Here is a 20,979-nt window from a genome sequence, read left to right on the forward strand (position 1 = left end):
TTGTTACAGCACAACGATGCTCTAACCAGATTCTATACAAAGGGCCCTCTTAAGGAACTTTGCAGTGGTGGTTTGGAAAAGCAGGGTGTAGATCAAAACAAATACGTATATACATACATATAATACTACTGTTCTTCTAAAAGATTTTTTTAATATAGGGCTTTAAAAGTAAGCAGAGGACAGTTGCCAGTCAATTTGCAGTGTAAGACACTGTGTAATTGTGAATCGGTCGAGTTGTTAGTGTCGCTTATAGTATGATGGTGACAAGTCATCGTAGTGCAGGGATTACAGTTTCAAGCGATTACAAATCTCAGCGCCGCAGTAAGCACATGTTTGCGACCAGCCAATTCATAAAGCAATTTCGTCGTCTCTCCCTCTCTCTCTGCTTCATTCACCGGATTTTCCAGTGAGCAGGCCGACTGACTTGTTGACTTGTCACGAACATGGGGCGATACCCAACCAGCGGCTACTGCCATACATGTCGAAAAAGACGTGTGAAATGTGGTGAGTGTTGACAGTCTCTATTGCATGTCTGGCTCATCTAAGCTAGGAATTGTATGTTGTAGACAAGGCCAAACCGTCATGCGGCCAATGTTTACGCTCCGGCCATTTTTGCAGAGGTTACCAGCCTGTTCTACGGATGCAGCATTATGTGGCTATGAGTCAAGATAGCGCCAGATCGCCGCGCGTAGCGACGAAAAGGCTTGCTATTCCGAATGACGGGTGCTTAACGAGAGCGGCCATGGGGAGATTTGATGACGAGCTTCATTTGTACTTCCACTCTGTCTATCAATGGGCGCCTTTCTGGTATCCGATGTTGAAGGCGGCCGTTGATGCCGGCTCACCTGCTGTTAACCGGCTTTGCAGTTTAGCTATTATATATGGATGCATGGGAAAAGAACTCAAAGCTCAGACAATGCTGGCGAAATCTCAGGCGTTTTATGCAGAAGCTCTACACCGAGCTCGAGCTCTGATTGAGCAGACAGATAAAACAGCATTGGCTAAGCTAGTACCTGCAGTCCTTATGATGGCCATGTACGAGGTGAGTACTCTTTTTATTCGAAATAAAGCGTACTACTTTTTAACAATTATAAGTGGTCAGTACAAGACCGTACCGGGAATACTCACATCCATGGTTTGAACCAAATTTTGGAATACTGCGGGCCCAAATATTTTGAGCAAGAGGCACTGATTTCTATATACAGATCATGTAGAATCCTGCATGTAAGTGATGCCGCCATTGAACAGATCGTCTTGATGATTAAAGCCACTCATTGTCATTATTTAGACTTGCTGGGGTGTTCGAAACCGACGGCGCTCCCTTTTCGAAGCTCCGAGCTGGGCGTCTGTTCCATGGAAACGCCATCTCAATACAACCGAGGACACACTGCTGAATATCTTGATTGGCATCCCCGGACTCATTGAGGATATGGCGAAGCAGCGTGACTATACGCGCTTTGAACACGTAATAAGCGACTATATCTCGGAGCTTCATCAATGGCGAATTGCGTGGCATCGTGAACATCCTACTGCCGTGTGGGAAACTTTTACAGACGAACCTGACTCGGTTCTTTCCTTGGACGAGACCCTATCAAGGCCTCTAGAGTTCAATTCCGTATCTTTGGCCCTAGAAATACTGTATTGCGACGCCGCACTCGTACAGCTTACGCGGCTGAAACGGTACATTCTCTTTCCGTCCATGCAGCCAAAGCCAGTAAGGCCGGAGGATATGGTATACATTTGCCAAATGGCGTATGGAGCAAACGGAAATGGCCTCTTGCTCCCTCACCAAGTCCGATTCGAATCCCAATTAGCTATTGAAGCACTGAGAATCACTCAGTATATTACGAAGCAGTTACAAAGCTCCGCAATTGACCGATATATACCACCATCGCCTTTTGGCATAATATACTGGGCGTTGGTAGATGAACCTGAAGTGCAAAGTTGCGTAGCTTCTAAGCTGCTCAAGTGCCCGCCGTTCTCGAACAACAAAACGTTTGACGAATTTAAAGTGAACTTTCAAGTTCCACGAAGACGGTCAATAGTGGGTTTGGAAAACTAATGCTTGTGATATGCAAGTTATTTCGGAGCGAATTAGGAATCACATATATGGAACCGAAATGGAATTCTCGGGTCTTTAACCCAAATTGGTTTGATGCGTTACTCAGATTAAATCATGAAGCGAAATAGCAGATCGCGCCTCTATCTACACAATCTAGCCCTAATTTCCAAAAATCCCGACAGCTTTAAAGCTCCAAATATCTTGTGTCGCCAGATATAGAGTTCCACTAGATGGGGATTTCCGTTGACATGTCAATATTTGCTACCTGAAGGCCATTTACAAGCCAAGAGGAGTTTCGCATAGGACGTCTTGGCCAAGCTAAAAGAAAGATTAATACCATTACCAGTCTATGGTGGCAGTTGTGTTCTATATATTGCAGAATAACTTACCACAGGAAGAGCGCAGCATCGAGCCTCTTGGCCTATCTTAGCACAAGTGGCTTGAAATTCCTTGGCGGTGGTAGGAGGTCCAGCAGCTAAATGCCAGTATCAGTATCCTTGAATCAATAAGTATGGCCAGGCTTTTGGATGTTACTTACGGCCTGCACAGTTCAAATCAGCAACCCCCAAGACATCAACGGCACAGCATTGTGGGTTAGAGTAGAGGCCAGCAGCGCAAAGAGTGGCGCGAGAGTTTAAGCCGCTGGGTGACGGCGCGGCGAGGACGCCAGCGACAAAGAGAGTTGCGACAGCGAAGAACTGCATTTTGAATGAAGTGTAAATGTTAGATATTAGGTAGGTATATGGCAAAAAGCTAGCGAATATTATGGTGGAGATTGAAGCGAGTGTTGAGAGTCTTGATATTGAGCTGTTTGATGATGCTGAGAGACTTGAATAGCGAGGATTCAACGACATATTTATATTCGTTTCTGAGCCCCTTTCCATCTACGTATGTCAGGCTCATGTTTCCTTGGCAGCCATAGATTCCTGTTTTTCTTGCTCTTTGTCCAAACAAAATGGCAGCCATGCAATTGTGCCTGAGCTGGGACATGGATGCCAGGATATGGGTCATAGAATAGTTACTTCCATCATGTAACTGTCATTGTGCAGGGGATCAATCAAGCAGGAATGAAGGACTGCTAGTCTGCAGTATGAAATGATGCACAGTGGACAATTCGGCAAGGTGGTTGGTAGATGGGATGGAAGATCTCAAGCAGCCTTTACAAGGAAATAACGAGCTAGCCGTTCACCTTGCATGTTACAGGGCTATGCCTGTGGCGTTTCTTGGATATTGTTTATATACGGCGTTCAATCAAGTTGTATTGCTTGCCACTTTCATTGTGAATCACTCCAAGTCCCTCCCATGGTTGGACAATGTCGAAGCCTTCAAATAAGGCGAAGGCAGTGCAACGCCACTCATTCTACACCGATGATGTCGAGGCACATGATGCACTGGACAGTACTCGATTTACACATCAGTTACTGGATCTCGAAATCCGGTTGTAGTAGTAGCAGTGGATATTATCGTACGAGATATAGTTTTACTACCACTAACACCAGCCACATCTAGAATTACCTCCTGAGGAATCGTCACTTAGTTGCGACGCCCCCTGTGGCAAACGCTTCAGCGGATGCATCCCGAGAACCCGACCCCAGATAATCTCTGAATGGCTTAATTGCAGCAGTGTCTCGGGCCTTCGGCCCCGTTGCTAATTGCCCAATGAGCTGCCGGAATACATGCCGCTGTGCCGTGGGGGAGGCAAATTCATGCGTGCTATTTTTAGCGGGCTGTCAATCACTTGATTTATGGCCTATAGACACAGAGTACGTCAAGCCAGGAAATAAAAACAAGGAAAATTATATTACTTTGCCGTGCGGAAAAATGAATTGGTCTCATATCGGCACTTGTACGCCAATATGCTTCTTTACCCCCTGCGCTACGCCTTAGTTCCATTTCAGCTGTCTATGGTACTTACTTTAGTGCAGAATACATTCAAGCAACGCGTATCTATTATGTAGTATTACCGATCCCCTTCGATTTTGGATTCGAAGCACCTTGGGCGGAGGCTCATCTACATAGACCTTCTAGTTGGGCCGTCTAGTTGATATCATCTCATGCCTTGGATAACAAGCCTTGTTGGGAGAAGCAAGTAGACAGACAAGCCGTGGTCTGTATTCTGCAGACGTAGCGTATCCACCGGCCCGTCGGCTGTCATATTCCGTGTGCAAACAGTTTACAACTTATTATCCCATCCCGCATGCTCGGCATCTATCGCAGCCCGGTACCTGTGAGGATGGAGTCGCAGCCGTGAACAGCATGTGTTTTGGGCGCACAAGGTTAGCTGATGGCGGTTACACCACTAACGGCTATGCAGGAACTTGTTCGCCCAAATGTGATAAACGATGTGCCGATCTTGTGCTTTTACAGGGAGCATAGCCTTGGTATACGCCAAGGAAGGCCAATCGAGTCTTGTTGTTCAGCTATGCATGCTTCCATCTAATCTCAATGGTCCGGCCATTATACTCGTAGGAGTAATGATCTTAACACACCACTATGGCATTGCGGCCATTTGGGCCATTGGTCACTTATTTCGTCACCTTCATATGCCAAGATGCCAATTGGCTTCTACCACGCCACTGCCAGGAATCAAAGAAGCAAACTGAGCTGAGAATAAGCAGCATTTGCCGCAATGCTCGTATTAAACCGCCGGCACATCGGTCATTACAGGGTACATGCGGCTTCATCCTTGACGGGGACCGCAGACAACTTCGACAGCACAGCACGCGGCAGCTCCAATTAATTGATTTGTTTATGCATGTTTCTGGGGTATTTCTGTCAGCATTCCGTTGCCGCGAACCAATGAATGTCATTTGCCCCGGACCCCTTTCTCCGGGCGATTTTGATGCGGCACTACACGTGCTGTGTATGCCGGCAGTGAGTAATAACGTGTCTCGTCGAACCCAGATGGTTGTACCAATCAAGATACCTACATTGACGGAACATACGGCCACTAGTATGCATGATTTGATGAACAGAAGGAGGGTGGCATTTCGGATGTTTGAGGCTGGGCTGCATATGGGTAGTATTTGAAGATCCCTCGTCATAATGAGAATAGTACGTGATCCGAATACATCACTGCTCAATATGCGTTGGCATGCGTCTTGGCCTTCAATGTTCACCGCCCCCCGAGCCTTTCGCGATGTTTCTGTCAGCTCATCTCAGTCTGCCTTTATACACCTTCAGTGATGTGATGTCTGACAGAAGCCATCTCTTTCTCCGGCCATGCGCCTGTGAGACGCTCCAAGTCAGGTTGACCATTACTGATGTAGAATTATAAAACATTAATATTCCACAAATGTAGAGTAGAAGGAGCGTCTGGTTCTGATTAAGGAGCCTCTAACATATGTATCAACGTAACATGACGATACGCTGAACTAGACTTACCTACATATCAGCATCGATCTAACATTCTAATAATAGCAGATAACTGATCTCAGTGTTGTTCTAGAATGGAAATATGTAGGTCGCTCAATAAATTTCCAGGAGGATCAGCAGCATCAAGTCAGGAAAGCCAAAGCATCAGGCCTTATCCAGCCCATTTTCGCAAATAGGTTCACTACAAAGGGAAAAACAGCAGCCTCTTTTCGGCTGGCATTGCAGTGTCCCAATTGACCTATGACGCCTGTTTGCTTCTTGCTAGGCTTCTCGTGTTTCATGCGTCATACATATTTGCCGATATTGGAATAATAATCCGTTTGAGTTCTGTTTGCAAGAGAGGCCGCCGTGGCCGATCTTTTCTGCTTCAGATTTGCCATTTTAGACGGTTGGTTCCTTGGTCGCGTCGCTAGCTGAGTTGGCGCTTTCGATTACCAGGATTGTAGAGCCTGAATTATTTCAGCACCTGTCGATCAGCCTCGCCACCACGCTCGTACTCACATTTAGTGCCAGGGGATAAACTTGATTGCAAGCTCGATGATGCTATGCTGATTTTAATGATATAGATTTAGCTTTTATGTTTTACCCAATGTCTACTATGGCAGTATGGCTGAACTGCAGAGGGATCCCGCCAAACAACGGTGCTCTCTTCTCAGTCGCAAAGCAATTGTTTAACGGCCCTATTCTCAGTTCATTAGGCTATAATATTATTGCTTCCAATACAGTTCATTACAGCTCGATTTTGAAAGATTTTATAGAGTATTAGTGCCACATAAACAAGTGGCGATAGCCGTAGCTTCGCGCTGCATATTTCTCAGCATAAAACACGCCACAATGCTGCCAAATGCCACAGAATGATGCGGGCGCAAGCTATTGGCATATGCAAGCCTTCGATAGCAATGCTATGATGTCTTGGTTGTTCAGATAGGCATCCATGTTTATTTCTTCTAGCTATCAAGTCAGCTTTGAAAGGGATAAGAGCATCTAACAGATAAGACATTGGTCACTGACACCGTTTAGATTCAGCTTCGAGCCAGATGTAGTCTCATCGGTGCCTGGAACAGTCAGAGAACAGATTTGTTGGCCGACAATATTGGCACTAACTTAGTAAATTCCGGCGAGTAAGCTCTGCCATCCACTCCCCACAACTTCACTTCAATTCTCTCCAAAGGCTAGGCTGAGTGCCATTTGCGAAACCCTCAAGATGCCCACTTTAATAGCTGTAATGCGCTCGATATTAGGCGATTGCTGCTGACCTTCAAAGAGAACATGAAACAGATTGACCGGCTGGATGGCTGGGTGGCTGCGGTATCGCATTCTAGCCAGGACCTTACCACGACTCGATCTTGAGTATACGAGATGAAGCCCACAACCGCTGTGAGCTTTGCTCCATGATATGGAGCACTTTCATGCAAGAGCATGATACGTCACGAAACGCAGCCGACCAAAAATACTTTTCGCAGAGTCTACAGACGAATATTTTGCACATAAGTTCGGAGGCCCAGCACATGTGCTGGCGAGAGATGTGAGAAAGCTCAAGTCCGAAACCATTCGTTCAACGACAAAAGTCCACCTGATATGGTGGTACACAGTCTCCTTCATTATTACTTGAGGCAAAACTTGACTGTTGCCAGCGACAGGCTCGCCGCCCTTGCGGGCTTCGCATCTCGAATGCAAGTAATGCTTGAAGATGAGTATTATGCCGGGCTATGAAAAAGGGGCCTCAAACGTGGCCTACTCTGGAATCATGGAAGGCAGCATGGAGCTGGATACCTGAGTGTGAATGGAAAAAGAGGCTTACACGGGGAGAATATTGGGTATGGATCTGTGCCAGCTGGAAAGCGAACTGGACTCTTGGCCAGACGAGGTTGTGAGTGAAGCTGAAGTCATCGACATACATGCTGATGCCCTCGATGGTAATAACTGTAGTAGAGTTAATGGCGGTTGACTTGTCATCGCAGCCCCATTCATCAGCTGAAACCGTTCAGAGACGATTCATCCACTTGAGCGCTCTGTAACGATGCTTGTTACAAAGCCTGACTCTTCTGTTGGAGTAGAGTGCGGGCTCCGACACAAGCCATACGTCGGACAGCGCTTCACTGCCATCCACATTGCATGGGATAATTTGCGGCGATTGCGCCTCTATTTTCTGCTGTTGGAAACGGTCCAGGGCTTTGACCATAGAGAAGAGTCTGTCAATGAACCCGCTGTCAGCATTATCAGTATACATTAATACCGCCGTGTCTGCATGTTCTTTATCGACGAACGTAAATGGCGAGAATTGCCTGTGAAGAACTTTGTCATTGTCTAGTCCAGCTGCCCACTGCCAGCTTCATACTTGGCATCAGCGGAGATAAATGCCCAATCTCGTCGCTTGGATCGGAGAGCTCAACAAAATTACTTCAAAAGCTGACATGTATGTCGAAATTGGAGATTATCTCGCACTAGCTGTTGTAAATATGCCAAACAAAAATTACATACAAGGCTTGCCGCGGCATATACATATAGTTCAGCCTGGCTTGAACGACTGGAACAGTCATTCATCTACATGAACACAGTGCAGCGTGCTTTTTGTGGCGTGAGAATGATCTCATGGAGAAAGTGGTTGAGGGTCAGGGGAATCCGCACACAGCTATATCAACTGAACAGATATGTCTAATGTGTTTCAGAGCATGAACGCTTCCCGGCATTTGCTTGACTGCTGGCCTATTTCCCTGTCTTCCATCTCCACACTATACAAAGCATATATCTATGTATATCCATTAAACTTATTATTAAAGTTTTATTATTAACCTTAATACGTAAAGTTATGCACGGCTATTTATGAGTTCCAATACATATATCAATGGCTCAGACAGGCTAAGATTGGTATATAGATACTTAGATACTGTATCTCAGTATGGTTTAAATCAGGCGGTAGAATATAGTTGCGAGACTCCAGATAATCAACAGCAAAATGGAGATTCAGATACCACGTGTAAAAATTGACGTATAGAGTAATGAAACATTGTACGGGCGTCGTGCCAATGCTCTGAGACAAAGTATAACATGTAAAGTTTTATAGTTGATGCAGGATGGAAAGCATGAGACAAGATAGGCTGTTAAAAGCGTCAACTAATAACTAATAACGTATCCAGCAAGACGCTGCTGAGTGCGTTCAATGACTATGCATTTACGACTCAATTTAGGTTTTCAACAATTTAGTTATGCTTACAAGCCGCTGCTTGTAACTTTCAGCCTGCATTAAGCATGCGTAAGCGTAACAGAGATCAGTGACTAGTCATGTTATTGACCCTGAAGAGACGCAAATCCCGCAGCGTTGTTATTGTTAGATCCAGTCTCTACCTTTGTAGCAGATCTAGAAAGACTAGTCTCAAAGCAAAAGTGTTTTTGTATAAATAGACCTGTGTTCTCCTCATCATCACTTGAGTCACTCAACACGCTCGCTCAGGCCTTTCTGGATCTTCTTTCGCTCAATCCACTACTTCTCTACAAATTTGTCGCTGGTCTTCAAAAGTGCCTTCGCCAACACTATTCTTATACATCAATCATGTACGCCTCGGTCATCATTTACACTCTCGTCGCCCTCAGCGGTGTCATGTCGTCTCCGGTTCAAGAAGAGGTTGCGCCCCGGGCCATTGAGCCTCGCATGCCTACTTTCGCCGACATCCCGTTTCCGAGATTCCCGAGCCACAACAAGCACCAAAAGGACAAAGGCAAAGGCAGTAATAGTAGGTTTTTACATCGACTTCTGCATATTGGCGTACTTTGGATTCTAATTGTGATTACAGAAAATGAGGCCAGTGGCTGCAGCCCAGACACAAACACTCAGTTGAACGCCTGTTCTGCTGGCAACCCATACTGCTGCAGCAGTGATGGTAACGGTGGTAAGTGATCAATTGCCTGTTTCTATCTAGGATAAACTCTAACAGTCTTCAGGCCATGTCTGTGCCAACACTACTGCATGCGACCAAAAGGTCATTTGCTGCAACAACAACAACGGCGTGCGTTCATATTGCTGTATTAACTGTATTCATTATCTGACAAACATACTTAGTTCCAAATCTGCATCGGCGAAATCGACTTTAACATGCCAGTCACCATCAACATCTATGAGTAAAAGAGGTATCGGAGCGAAAGAGGCTTTCTCAAAGGGCAATGGAATCGGGGAACTTTGCAATTAAAGCTTACTACTAGTAGTGTATCTTAGCCCCCGGTTTTTGAGAAGTCAATTTACTCAAACTATTCAAAATAACCTCTCATAGCCTGCTCCTTGATTCAGCGACTACAAATTACTAAAGTGAAGCTGTTTATTAGACTTTTGTAGTGCTGTAAGCCATCGCTTGTGGGCGTTGTCCCGCAGTCGCTAATCTGGCGGTGCCTGAGCCACGCTAGAGTAGATCGCGGCCCATGTGAAGAGCACTAATACACCTCAGCTCTATTTAATTTACATCAATGCGCCACTTCCAGGGAGGGATACACATGACAAACAACTCGATAAAGTTTGCATTAGCTGAAAATCTCAATTTCCTTTGAGTTTCATGAAAAGGTTGCTTCTTTTACTAACCGCCGCAGGATCGCTACATTTGTAACTGCCGCTATACTTGGTAGCTCAGGGGTAAAAGTTCACCTGAACCTTAAATTTATTGCCGTCTTTCAATGGATCTTATACTGGCACTCAATCAGACGCTATCTCATGTAAACCAGGAAGAAAGTCGCCCTCGGAAAATATTATCGCTAGTACAATTAATCTGCTATAAGATGTGGTTTAGTTGGCAGGCATAAATTCATAAATTGACAGGAAATAAATCTTTGTGAAATCGTCGTTGAGTTAACTCGGCACCACCCATTCCGACTCCCCCTGGCATCGAATTAGCTGCCGTACGAGGGAGATCTATTCTACTATAGCCTCAGTTGCGCTGGCCAAAGATCATTTGACATCAAGCCCAAAGCCTTAGCATGATAGGCAGACACGATTAGATACAAAGGGAAGGCCAAAAACCATCGCTCTCTTGTATAATCTAGTCAGAGTCGCCGTCATAAAATTTTGAGCATTGAGCGAGCAGATAGGCTGCTGATAACCAGCGGAAAAGTAATGACTAGGCTGGTCTATTGGGAACTACCTAGGTAGTGTGGGTATATATTTCAAGTGAACGTTCCTATGCGCATACTTCACGTTTCCCATCGTATACTCCACTGAGGACAAGGACGCTTTCAGGTACTTCGCCGTACCACTGTATCGTCAAGCCGTTAACTGTGACTCTGCTGATGCGTTCGGCGTTCTGATGACGGTCTTCATCTTGGCTGACACTTACCAAGTGCCGCTCGTTCTGATGCTTATTAGCAACTGAATGGTCAAAAGGGACATCATGCACCCATAAATCATCATCCTCCGGCTTATCGTTGGCCAAGACTCCTTGAATCGTGGTATGGCCTATGTCTGCAACGCTGAGGAAACATGACAAACTTCGTGGAGTGATTCGCAACGTCCATCTTGGGGGATACCACGGATCCTGCTGCCCAAGCAACACGGTGCCATCTTCCGTTGTGCGATCGTCAATTAGTACCACAAAGTAGGGGTAGTATTCACAGTCTGCGGTCTTGAACTTTGTCGTAGCTATCTTTAACAGCTCGTTGACCCCACCTGTTCACTGATCAGCCCATAAGTTCCGATTCGCTATAGAGCGACGACGTACAGTCTCCGTGGGATCGTGTAGGATGAACAACCCATGTATCGCCTATATCCCTGCCTTTTGCGAATTCCTCAACAAAAGTATCGACAGTCTTCTGCGATACGCCTGGGCGAATAAATGCAGCCACGACTTTTTTGTCGGCAAGAATTCTCCATGAAAGTCGCCCCTCATCCATTATTTCTGAACAGAGTTTGCTGGCAGACTGAAGCAGTGGGGCCTCGTGGTGTACGAATGAAGCAACGATTAAGTTGATGATACACAAGCTTGTGTTGTGAGTACACTTATTCTAGCGATCACCAGATGACCAATGGATACCCTAATTATGTCAGCCAGCTTGACCATCTTGTGTATTCACCGCTATGGCTAAAATATCTGTACAATGGAATAATTTCCAGAATGAAATAAATAAAGCTCTACTCTAGAGTCTGTTTGTGGCATTACTTCTGAGGCATAAATCTTCAATCGGTCCAAGTGTCCGCTATGGTCTAATCCACGTAACCTGATTTTGCGGGGCTCGTGGCCTATACAGGTCTCTTCTAACCACCAGACGGTCTCCAATAAGACTCAAGCCCAGCGAATAACACAACTTGTAATGTGATCCCTATTTTTTATAAGTTTCGATTTCGAGGCCACGTAGATGGCTGGTTCTGAGCTAATTACGCTGCGGCGAACAAGCAAGGTTTCGTTTATAAAGCATGCGTATCACACCGTGAGCATATCATGTGGTTACAGCCGTGAGTTTTCCAATGATCATTCTCCATAACAAGTGTCTTGCACTTGTCTACCAACTTTGTCTGCATTCAATTTTATTCAATATCAAGTTGGCAGCCTGTGTCAGCATACTCAATCGGGAACATGTATGTGGGAGCCGTTGAGTCATGGCAATTTGCGTTGAAAGGCGCAGGCCTTGATTAATCATCAGGTTGTGAGTCCAGTTTTACGCTCACACGCCTGATTCTCATCACTCATAGACTTATAGCACAGGGCCATTCATACGGGCTTAATTGCGGGCTCAATTTTGCGTATGTTTTCTATTTCTCATCTAATCCTAAATATAATGTTTGAAAGCGATATGCATTTGGTCAAAAAATGGTTCGCATGTGAATGGCTTTTCGGAGATTAGCTGTAGCAAAGAGGCCACGATTTCCCCGAATTGAACTCTTCCTGTACAAATGTATAAACACCAGCACCCAATAAACGCTATAGCGAGTCGGGTTACGACCTGAGAGCATTTTACAAAGAAGAAATCTGTCCTTAGGCGCATCGCCGTGACTCACCCTACACTCAGCATCTCAGCTTATTAGCCACGTATCAGCAAGGGATTCTAACTTCAGTGCTCTTATATGCTCCCAGAGAGGTCGCGATGGCTGAAAAAGAATGGGATATAGCACATGAAGTAGCATAAGTGTAACCATCTTCAATACAATTAACATGTAGATTGATTTATTTATAAGACTCTTTACTACCTTACACACAGAGCATTTAGGCTTACCAAAAGGTAATAAATTATAAACTGTAAATAAATTTGTACTAGACCTTGAAATATAAGCATATTTGTTCTTTCTTGACCGACCTCGTGTTGGCCTAGTGCCTCCCGAGACTAATTCTTGCGGGTACCTGTCCCGGATGAGGCTCAATCATGTTGGTGGCTGTACCTCATCCTAGAATGGAAATGGCCGGGACTTATGGAATACGGGAACTTACGTGGCGCAGGTTTAAAAACGCCAAGTAAACAACGCTCCTCAATGCAGCACTTCCTTTTTCTCTACGAAAACACAGTCTTGTCACCTCTCGTTCCCAATTGCAGGAATTCAACACACGTGCTCAAAGATGGCCAGCTCAACAGCATTCAACTCGATGAAATGGTCTCTTTACCCAAGCGACTCATTTGAGCACTTCACCTACGAGGTGCCCTGGTGGGCGCGAACTGTATTGCTCTTCGACTTTGTCATATTCCTGCCCATCCTTCTTGTTGTACGTGTGCTCTCTTTTCAGACCTTTTTCTCGCTGACATCCACTAACATTGCTGTGTTTCGTGTCTAGTTGCGATATACTTTGCCTCACGTCTATCCGGTATTTGCCATTATAGAGGACAAGGGCCTAGAAAAGGGCCCTATTGGAGACGATTCTCCCGAGCTCAACGCTGTTGACAACGACTCATTACTCGCATCTCCTTCTGCCGGCAATCATGGGCAAACAGACACTTCGTCTCCATCCGCCATCTATCGACTCCTGGTGAAAGACGGCGGCATCTTGGCCAACTGTCGTGGCCTCGCATGCGCTCTATTGCAGACGATTCCTACGACGCTTTACATCGCTTATCACGCCCGATTTTTGAGAAATGAATTTCACATGGTCGCTAGATTGCTCTTTTCCCTTTTGCTGGTCCAGTTCTCTACAATGTGGCTGCACCTCGTCATCGCTCAAAAGACCGACCGGCCGTTCGAGAGCCGCATACCCCCCTTTAAGCGTACCTTTCGGGCAACCTGGCTGCCAACGATGCTTCACTGGGCTGCAGTAGAGTTTACCGGGCTGTTTCCTTCCATGATCGCTTCGAGTATGAACATTGATTGGCCGTCGTTCGCCCTCTTCGTGCCAGACAACACCTACAGCTTTCGCCTGGACATGGCTGCTGGCGATGCCGTCTTCTACTACAAGTGTGCCGCCGTCATTTTCGCCACCGTCGTCGGCTCCATCTTCCTCGTTGTCCCTAGTCAAGTGGTCTTGATGCGAATTCAGGCATCTCTCCTTCCTGTGGAGGACAGCACCATTGTTCCCTTTGACCGTTCCTTCGGGGGCCGGATCCAACCGGATTCTGAGAATGGCCGGGATTATGCCACGATCTCGGATGCGTGGCATAGCTTCTCTCGGGCTCACTGGCGGGGATTGATAACTCTTTCCTTCAAGATCATCATCCTTTCTCTGTCATTGATCTTGTTGATGTGTGTGGTCGTCGGCTTGCAATGGGCTATGATTGTGACACAGGATATGGAGCCAAATGAGTATCTCTAGATGCTCTAGATTGGCAACCCCGAAATTACATATAATGCAGTAGAAAGGGGAATGGAACTTGCAAACCAATACTTATTTATGCCATGCTAGGTACTTCTCTAGATTAACGGATAAGCCGATCATTGAGGATTCTATTGACCAGCCTCTTCACTACTGTAGCAAATGGCCAGAACCTGAGAGCATGCTTATTACGGATAGCGTCTCATTCCACTATCCGGCACCTGTTAGCCCTTTTTACAAGTGGATTATGGCCACTCATAGATTGTGTACTGCTGTGGCACTGGGTGCAGCTCAGATGGGCTGCGGAAGTGGAGGCTATCGTGGTGTACGAGAAGGGCTGGTCCCCCCATCTAATCCGATGGAATCTCATGTGGTGAACTCAAAGTTCGCCTTCGACTGCGCATGGAAGAGGTCACCAGCCTCGCTATCGCTCCTATCCCGAGTGTAGGTAGGTATAGCTATTTGATGAAGCCACGTTGGATTGGTATCGAAGCTTTGTTTTGCCGAGCTACCCCAATCACGAGCCAAGCCGAGCCAAGTTGTTTAGGTTTCTTACCGTAATCATTACCTACTACATTTATACCTCAACCATTTGAGTCGATCATCATCCTTATCAGATGGCCTGGGACAAGAGATATCCGGAAAGTCCACCGGCACTACAGAGCTAGGCCGCTCCAGCAATCGCATTTGCGAGCCTCAGATCGTTAACCCAGGAGAACAAGCCCTACTGGTTGGAGCTGTCGTCTTCAACGGTGCCAGCGTTGACAGTAAAGGTCGCGGACACTCTGGAATGAATACAGCCTGCCGGCGCATTCTGCTGCTCCAACGCGCCGCTCATGATTCAGCGCCAGGCTGCTGGGGAACTTCCTGGAGGCTCTTTCGAGCCAACTCTAGATGCTACCATTCTACAGGCTGTGGGTCGCGAGCTGTGGGAAGAGACAGGTTTGCGCCTACGCAGGGCGCGTCGATTGGTCAATGAAGTAGAGTTCCAAGACGACCACTATCCTGGATGTCTGTGGCGAAATGCGACGTTCGTGGTCGACCTGGACGATACAGCGATAGGAACCGGCACAGCAGCTATAGATCATATTCGAGACAAAAGCACTCCACGCAATGTCGAACCATCCATTCTTGTAAGAATTTGATCCTCAAGAGCACCAAGATTGGGGCTGGGCGACAGAAGCCGAGGTTATAAATTAGACTTGGCATAAAGGAGCAATGGAGCTATTCACAACGCAGAAACAAATCATGCTACAGGCTTTCACCCAGGGATATAGGATAAATTAGCGTTTTGATAATGTACATGTATTGTAGTTTGCTTATCGCGACCAGACCCATCAATAGCACTTCATAGAAAATAACTGGAAGTTGTAAAGTTTACAGAGGTATAAATGCCGCAGCATGAGATCTTATGCTAAGTGCCTGTATGTTGTCTTTTAGATGCTCAATCTTGCGACGGCCGACCATGGGAAACACAAGAATTGGGTGTCCGCCCTTTGTCAAGAGCATAAAAGGATGGCAGGAGGAGGACACACCGGCAATTTATATCCATGTTTTGCATTCTAGTGAATGGAGTTTCTACATTAGTGAATCTATGATGCTCGGACTATGTTGCATCCCGTTGAATCGCTCGTTGTTGCCGATAGACTTTGGTCGTCAGGCCTAGACTAGAAAAGCCAGAATGATGAGTAGTCCCCGCTCATACAATTCTTGAAGAACACCATACTGTAATGTCACTCAAGAACATCAAACTCCGCGACATCGACGCGCTAGATGGATCATTATATCCGGAAATCCCGAGCTGAAGTTGCATATACAAGACATCTAATGGGCAGGTAACCGAAAGGCAGTTGTGACTACTTCAAGATATACTAATACCTGACAGTTGGTAATGAATAGTAAGAAAGTGTCCTAATGTACATGTATGCAGCCTCAAAATTATAGACCTCTTACAATTGCTGGGTTCTCTTTAGCTGTAGGTCACCAAAATAGTAAGGAGTCAATCTATATTGCCTTTATTAAAGGCAATTCACATGATGTCTATAGCTTAACGCCAGCTTTTTAGGGAACTCGCATGAGCTACTAGCAAATTTCGTTCTACTGTGACCGAATTGCTATGAAATACATGTTTATAGTCGTAACCAGGGATCTACAGGGCAGGTTGTACACTTTGGATGACTGGCCAATTAAGAGAGACTGGTGATGCTCGCTCAACGATTCAGATGAGCTTGCGCCCTTATAGCTCGTCTCACAGGCCGAACGAGCCAGATTTCCAACCGGACAGGTACCTATACCCGTTCACTTATGTCGCTCAATAGACTACCTGGATAGCTAGTTGTTAACACACTTTACAACAAGATTGGATTCACATACTCCCTGCCTGTTATACAGTAACTATTGCTAACCTACAGGTACTCATACTTATAACAAACTATATTAAAGGGGATTCATGAACGCAATTGCAGTTCTGTCGGTACTACTATGTCAGCATGCGGTTGATTGAGTGCAAGGTCTTTCCTATGGACACTTAGTCCTCCTCTCCAACCAAACCAGCGCGTTTCCCACGGCCCGCGCAACAGTGATACAGTTAGAGCTGCAAGGATAAAACAGATGTGAGCTACCCCGCTATGAATCCAACCGCCTTCTGCGTAAAGACGATTTCCAACAGTGGTCCCCATCAGTTGGCCGGCAAATGCAGCTACTGTATAAGCTACGTTTGCACGGTTTTGAGTATTTGGAGTGCTGGAATAAATAGCACTTCGATAGGCTATACTGGCCGTTTGAGCACCGAAGTCGATGCTTACTGCCTGGATGACGATACCGGCGAGAGAGTGTACCTGTGAATGTACCGACTATTACGCCTATCAACGCATATAGTAAACCAAGGCCAACTGAAAGGTTTGGCACAAAGCGGTCAATCACTGCGCGGCTGTATGTAGGGACGACGAGTAATGGAGCGATGCCGATAAGTGCAAAGAGGCCGATTTGTAAGGAGGAGTATTTATATAAAGGAGATGAAAGCAAGGCCGTAAGGGTGGTCCAGTATGAAGAGAAAGCTGCGTTCGAGAAGACTACCATTAAGCAGCCGTAAGCTAAAATAGGTTGTTCAAAAATAAGACGGACAATGCTCCCCAGCATAGATAGATAGCCTATGTCTCCAGGGTTGGCCGATAGGTAGTCGGGCATGAAAAGCCAAAGCAGAGCAAATGCAAGGTACTGCAACCCCAACGCTGTCCAAAATATATCTCTCCAAGTCGTGTATTGCGTGACAATACCGGAGAGGACTCACGGTAGAAGTGTCCCAAGCATAAGTCCAGAGAAAACAATTGAGATAGCCGTAGCCCGGCGAGCAGGAGGTGCGAGGCCGCTTGCTAGCGGCATCATAAGCTGTGGAGTAACAGTAGTGAATCCGGCTATGAAGCTAGAAGCGCAGAACACCTTGAAATTATATTTCACGCATAGACCGATCCATATAGTAGCTGTCAAGAGGATAAGCAGTAAGATAAACCGCCGTAACTAAATCTGATCGCCTAAAGGACAGAGGAAAAGAATCCCAGAGCCGTAGCCAGCTTGCATAAGGGTAGGAATTAAGGCTGCTTTCTCATAGCTGACATCGAAGTCATCGGCAATCTTATTTAGAATAGGATAGGAATAGTAGAGGTTAGCAGCCGTTATAGTACTTGCTAAACTAAAAAGAAGGTTCAACGAGAGAGAAAATCGAAATTCCCTGTGATTGATGTTTCGACATCGAGGAGGAATCCATGTCAGAATTTCAATAATTTTATGCCAGATAGAATGATCTGATGACATGTTAATAATCGCTGGCCCTGGTCTCTTACTATTCGTATGAACGAGGTGCGGCTTATCACTAGTCAGATGCTTGGATATTAAACATGCGAGGAAATACAGAAGAAGGATGCAGGTATAAGAACCAAAAGCCTCAAGAAGCTAAATCTAGGAACGAGCGGTCTCGGGTTGCGGGGTAAATTGCCGCAACCCCATCTGGTTCTTTTACTCGTACGTAACATGGCTTGTTTATGTGGGATCTCGGCATACACGTACAGTAGGTAGTATTGCTGCTGATGCGGAGAGACTCCGATACCGCAAAGAGCGACGAAAGCCACGCTCTATACTGCCTTTAAACGTGACAATCTTATCAAGCTACCAACGTTCTGCCTTGAATTTAAAGCTGCAGCTAATTCCAAGCAATAAAAATCCTACTTGCGCTCTACTTTCAGAGGCGAACGCTCCATTAAACTATAGTGACAGCAAAACATCAAATGGCTCACTCTAGCCAAGGACAATTAATTCTTATGGAAGAGTTCCAAGGGGATCGTTCAACAGAGCTGAACCATAACGGAACAGAAGATGCGGTGCAACGTTCGCTTCCACCCACGGATGGCGGTAGAGACGCATGGTTGGTATTAGCTGCATGTTCAATCACAGAGGCGCTGATATGGGGTAATATATACTTCAAGTCATTTCAACTATATATGGACTAATATTGTGCAATAGGGTTTCCTTTTGCCTTTGGTGTTTTCCAAGAGTACTATTCTAACCTAGAGCAATTTTCCAAGAATAGCCATCACCTTGCTGCTATTGGTACTACTGCAACGGTTTGTTGAAAGAATTTACTATATTAATAACCAAAAGGGGACTAATGCCTTGAGTAATAGGGTGTGATGTATATAACTGCGCCTATTGTTTATGGGATTCTTCGAAGATACCCATATTATCGAAAAGCAATTAGCGCAATTGGCTTCATTATTGTAGTAGTAAGCCTGGTTAGTGCTTCTTTTGCAAATACCGTCTCGCAACTTCTGGCAACACAGGGTATACTATACGCGTTTGGCGGATCGTTGCACTATTTCCCAGCTTTTCTTTACCTGGATGAGTGGTTTGTTAAACGCAGAGGACTGGCATATGGCATCTTTATTGCTGGCGGGGGTGCCTCAGGGATTGTGGTGCCATTCCTTATGGAATGGATTCTACACCATTGGGGTTTTCGGACTGCCCTCCGTGTTTGGGCTATCATCTGCATTGTGATTACTGTTCCAGCCTTTGTCGCCTTAAAACCACATCCAGCAAGTATTCATTCTCAGCGAGTCGGCCAAAAGCTGGATTTTCGGTTCCTCAAAAGCCCTGCTTTCTGGATTTTGTTTATGGGAAACATCGTTCAGAGTCTTGGTTATTTCATGCCACTATTATATATGCCATGTAAGTTCTTAATTGCTATCCTTGCTTAATATCGTTATATCGACTAATGCATTATTTAGCATTTGCAGCAGCTCAAGGCTGGTCCCATCTTACAGGTACAATTGCTATATCACTATGCAATGGCGCTTCTGTAATAGGAGCATCGTTTGTTGGCTGGCTAATTGACCGTTACCATGTGACAACGGCTATCAATTTCTGCACTATAGGGACTGTAGTTGCCGTGTTCATGTTTTGGAGCTTTGCGCTATATCAGCCTCTGTTTTTTATCTTCGCTATAAGCTATGGTTTATTCGCCGGGGGGTTCTCTGCAACATGGTCCGGCTGTAGTAATCCCATACGCCGTGGATACCCGGTTGAGACTGGCATGGTTATCTCACTTTTCACTGCTGGAAAAGGGATTGGTTCTGTTATATCCGGTCCCCTTAGCGCAATCTTGGTTACGTCTGACAGCTGGAGGAGCCAACTAAGATTTGCGTATGGCAGTGGTTACGGGCTGTTGATTATATTCACTGGTATTACAGCTTCATTTGCGAGTGTGGGATGGGTTGGGAAAAAATTTGGGCTGGTTTGATATCCAGCTTACAGCCTCTCACGGTTGCATTTAGTTAGTACATTTATCTCCTTTCCATGTGCTGCTTTAGGGGATATATAGTTTAGAGAAACTAGATCCAGGAGCATAAATAACTAAATGTAACTATTACTATATGTATACTCTTAAATAAATTATGTTTAATTTATTAAAATTTATTTATTCATTATTATATACAGTAGAAGGCTAAATGGGTGTCGCGGTATCGGTAGATAAGATAAATAGTGAGACCCACCTTTGGTCTGAAAGTAGGTTAGCGTTAAAACTGCTTGTACCTCCAAGTCTTTCCCAAACACCGCAGACCAGACGAAATTCGTTGATGGCTCATCCCCGCACCGACATGTGGAATTCCTTACAAAAATTACTATAAAGGCTTCGCTCCCGCCATACTGAATTCCTTTCCGAGCACCATAGTCAACACTTGTCCTGAACCATCGTCTCTTGACTCCAGAGCATCCCATTTTAATAATGACGGTTCAGTAGTGTCTACACTATGTTCAGAAGATTCAATTCACCACGAGGTGAAGTTTTATTTTCGTGTGTTCAATTGGATGCAGGTAAGGAATCAATAGTGAGGGCAGCAGCGCACTGCCTGCATATTGGTACAGTGAGAATTGCACACAGCAAGGCTTTTTTTTGGGGGGGGGGGGGGGGGGGGGCATCCAGGAGCTTGGCCAGTGATCGCCGCCACTAAGCATTGTGCCGGGCACCCCTTCAACAATCCACGACACGTAACGGTCTGTGCCGCGGAAGCTGGGAGGGCTTCCTGTGCGTCCAAGATTACCTCCTCTGCCAACGAAGTTTGGTGTGGGAGAACAGGATCATCACGCCCTTTGCTCCAAGGCGCCCTTTCGCCGCTAGCTTGATTGCCACTTGATTATTGGCATGCGGCATGGCTCTCAAACTGGAGGGTTTCCGTCGGCTCTGTGCCGTCGCGTTTCGCGTTGTAGTCCACGACTTGGGTCACGAGACCCAAAAACTTCACATTCAAAGATATGCTTCTGTCACCTCCGTGATTGACGTCAAGAGGA

At 45.8% G+C, this 20,979-nt stretch overlaps 6 protein-coding genes across 6 annotated transcripts; 4 read left to right on the forward strand and 2 right to left on the reverse strand.

Annotated features, from left to right (window-relative positions):
- Positions 1-443: 443 nt before the first annotated feature.
- On the forward strand, positions 444-2,062 carry TGAM01_v208853 (hypothetical protein; the record flags this gene model as incomplete). Its single annotated transcript, XM_024550425.1, has 4 exons — positions 444-504; positions 567-1,042; positions 1,096-1,224; positions 1,289-2,062. The coding sequence occupies 4 exons, from the start codon at positions 444-446 to the stop codon at positions 2,060-2,062; spliced, it is 1,440 nt and encodes a 479-aa protein (XP_024404853.1).
- Positions 2,063-2,338: 276 nt separating this feature from the next.
- On the reverse strand, positions 2,339-2,766 carry TGAM01_v208854 (cerato-ulmin; the record flags this gene model as incomplete). Its single annotated transcript, XM_018800749.1, has 3 exons — positions 2,339-2,380; positions 2,452-2,537; positions 2,601-2,766. 3 exons carry the CDS (start codon positions 2,764-2,766, stop codon positions 2,339-2,341), a joined length of 294 nt encoding a protein of 97 aa, XP_018666214.1.
- Positions 2,767-8,987: 6,221 nt separating this feature from the next.
- On the forward strand, positions 8,988-9,557 carry TGAM01_v208855 (hypothetical protein; the record flags this gene model as incomplete). The annotated part of the gene is made up of 4 exons (XM_018800748.1): positions 8,988-9,168; positions 9,229-9,324; positions 9,377-9,441; positions 9,495-9,557. The coding sequence occupies 4 exons, from the start codon at positions 8,988-8,990 to the stop codon at positions 9,555-9,557; spliced, it is 405 nt and encodes a 134-aa protein (XP_018666213.1).
- A 1,039-nt stretch (positions 9,558-10,596) lies between these two features.
- Positions 10,597-11,305, reverse strand: TGAM01_v208856 (hypothetical protein; the record flags this gene model as incomplete). Its single annotated transcript, XM_018800747.1, has 2 exons — positions 10,597-11,081; positions 11,134-11,305. 2 exons carry the CDS (start codon positions 11,303-11,305, stop codon positions 10,597-10,599), a joined length of 657 nt encoding a protein of 218 aa, XP_018666212.1.
- A 1,655-nt stretch (positions 11,306-12,960) lies between these two features.
- TGAM01_v208857 (hypothetical protein) lies at positions 12,961-14,142 on the forward strand (the record flags this gene model as incomplete). The annotated part of the gene is made up of 2 exons (XM_018800746.2): positions 12,961-13,104; positions 13,174-14,142. 2 exons carry the CDS (start codon positions 12,961-12,963, stop codon positions 14,140-14,142), a joined length of 1,113 nt encoding a protein of 370 aa, XP_018666211.2.
- Positions 14,143-18,422: 4,280 nt separating this feature from the next.
- On the forward strand, positions 18,423-19,930 carry TGAM01_v208858 (major facilitator superfamily transporter; the record flags this gene model as incomplete). The annotated part of the gene is made up of 4 exons (XM_024550426.1): positions 18,423-18,603; positions 18,658-18,758; positions 18,819-19,359; positions 19,419-19,930. 4 exons carry the CDS (start codon positions 18,423-18,425, stop codon positions 19,928-19,930), a joined length of 1,335 nt encoding a protein of 444 aa, XP_024404854.1.
- Between the last annotated feature and the right edge of the window lie 1,049 nt (positions 19,931-20,979).

The sequence above is a fragment of the Trichoderma gamsii genome, assembly GCF_001481775.2.
Source record: "Trichoderma gamsii strain T6085 chromosome Unknown Scaffold_39.2, whole genome shotgun sequence".
NCBI classification, from domain to species: domain Eukaryota; kingdom Fungi; phylum Ascomycota; class Sordariomycetes; order Hypocreales; family Hypocreaceae; genus Trichoderma; species Trichoderma gamsii.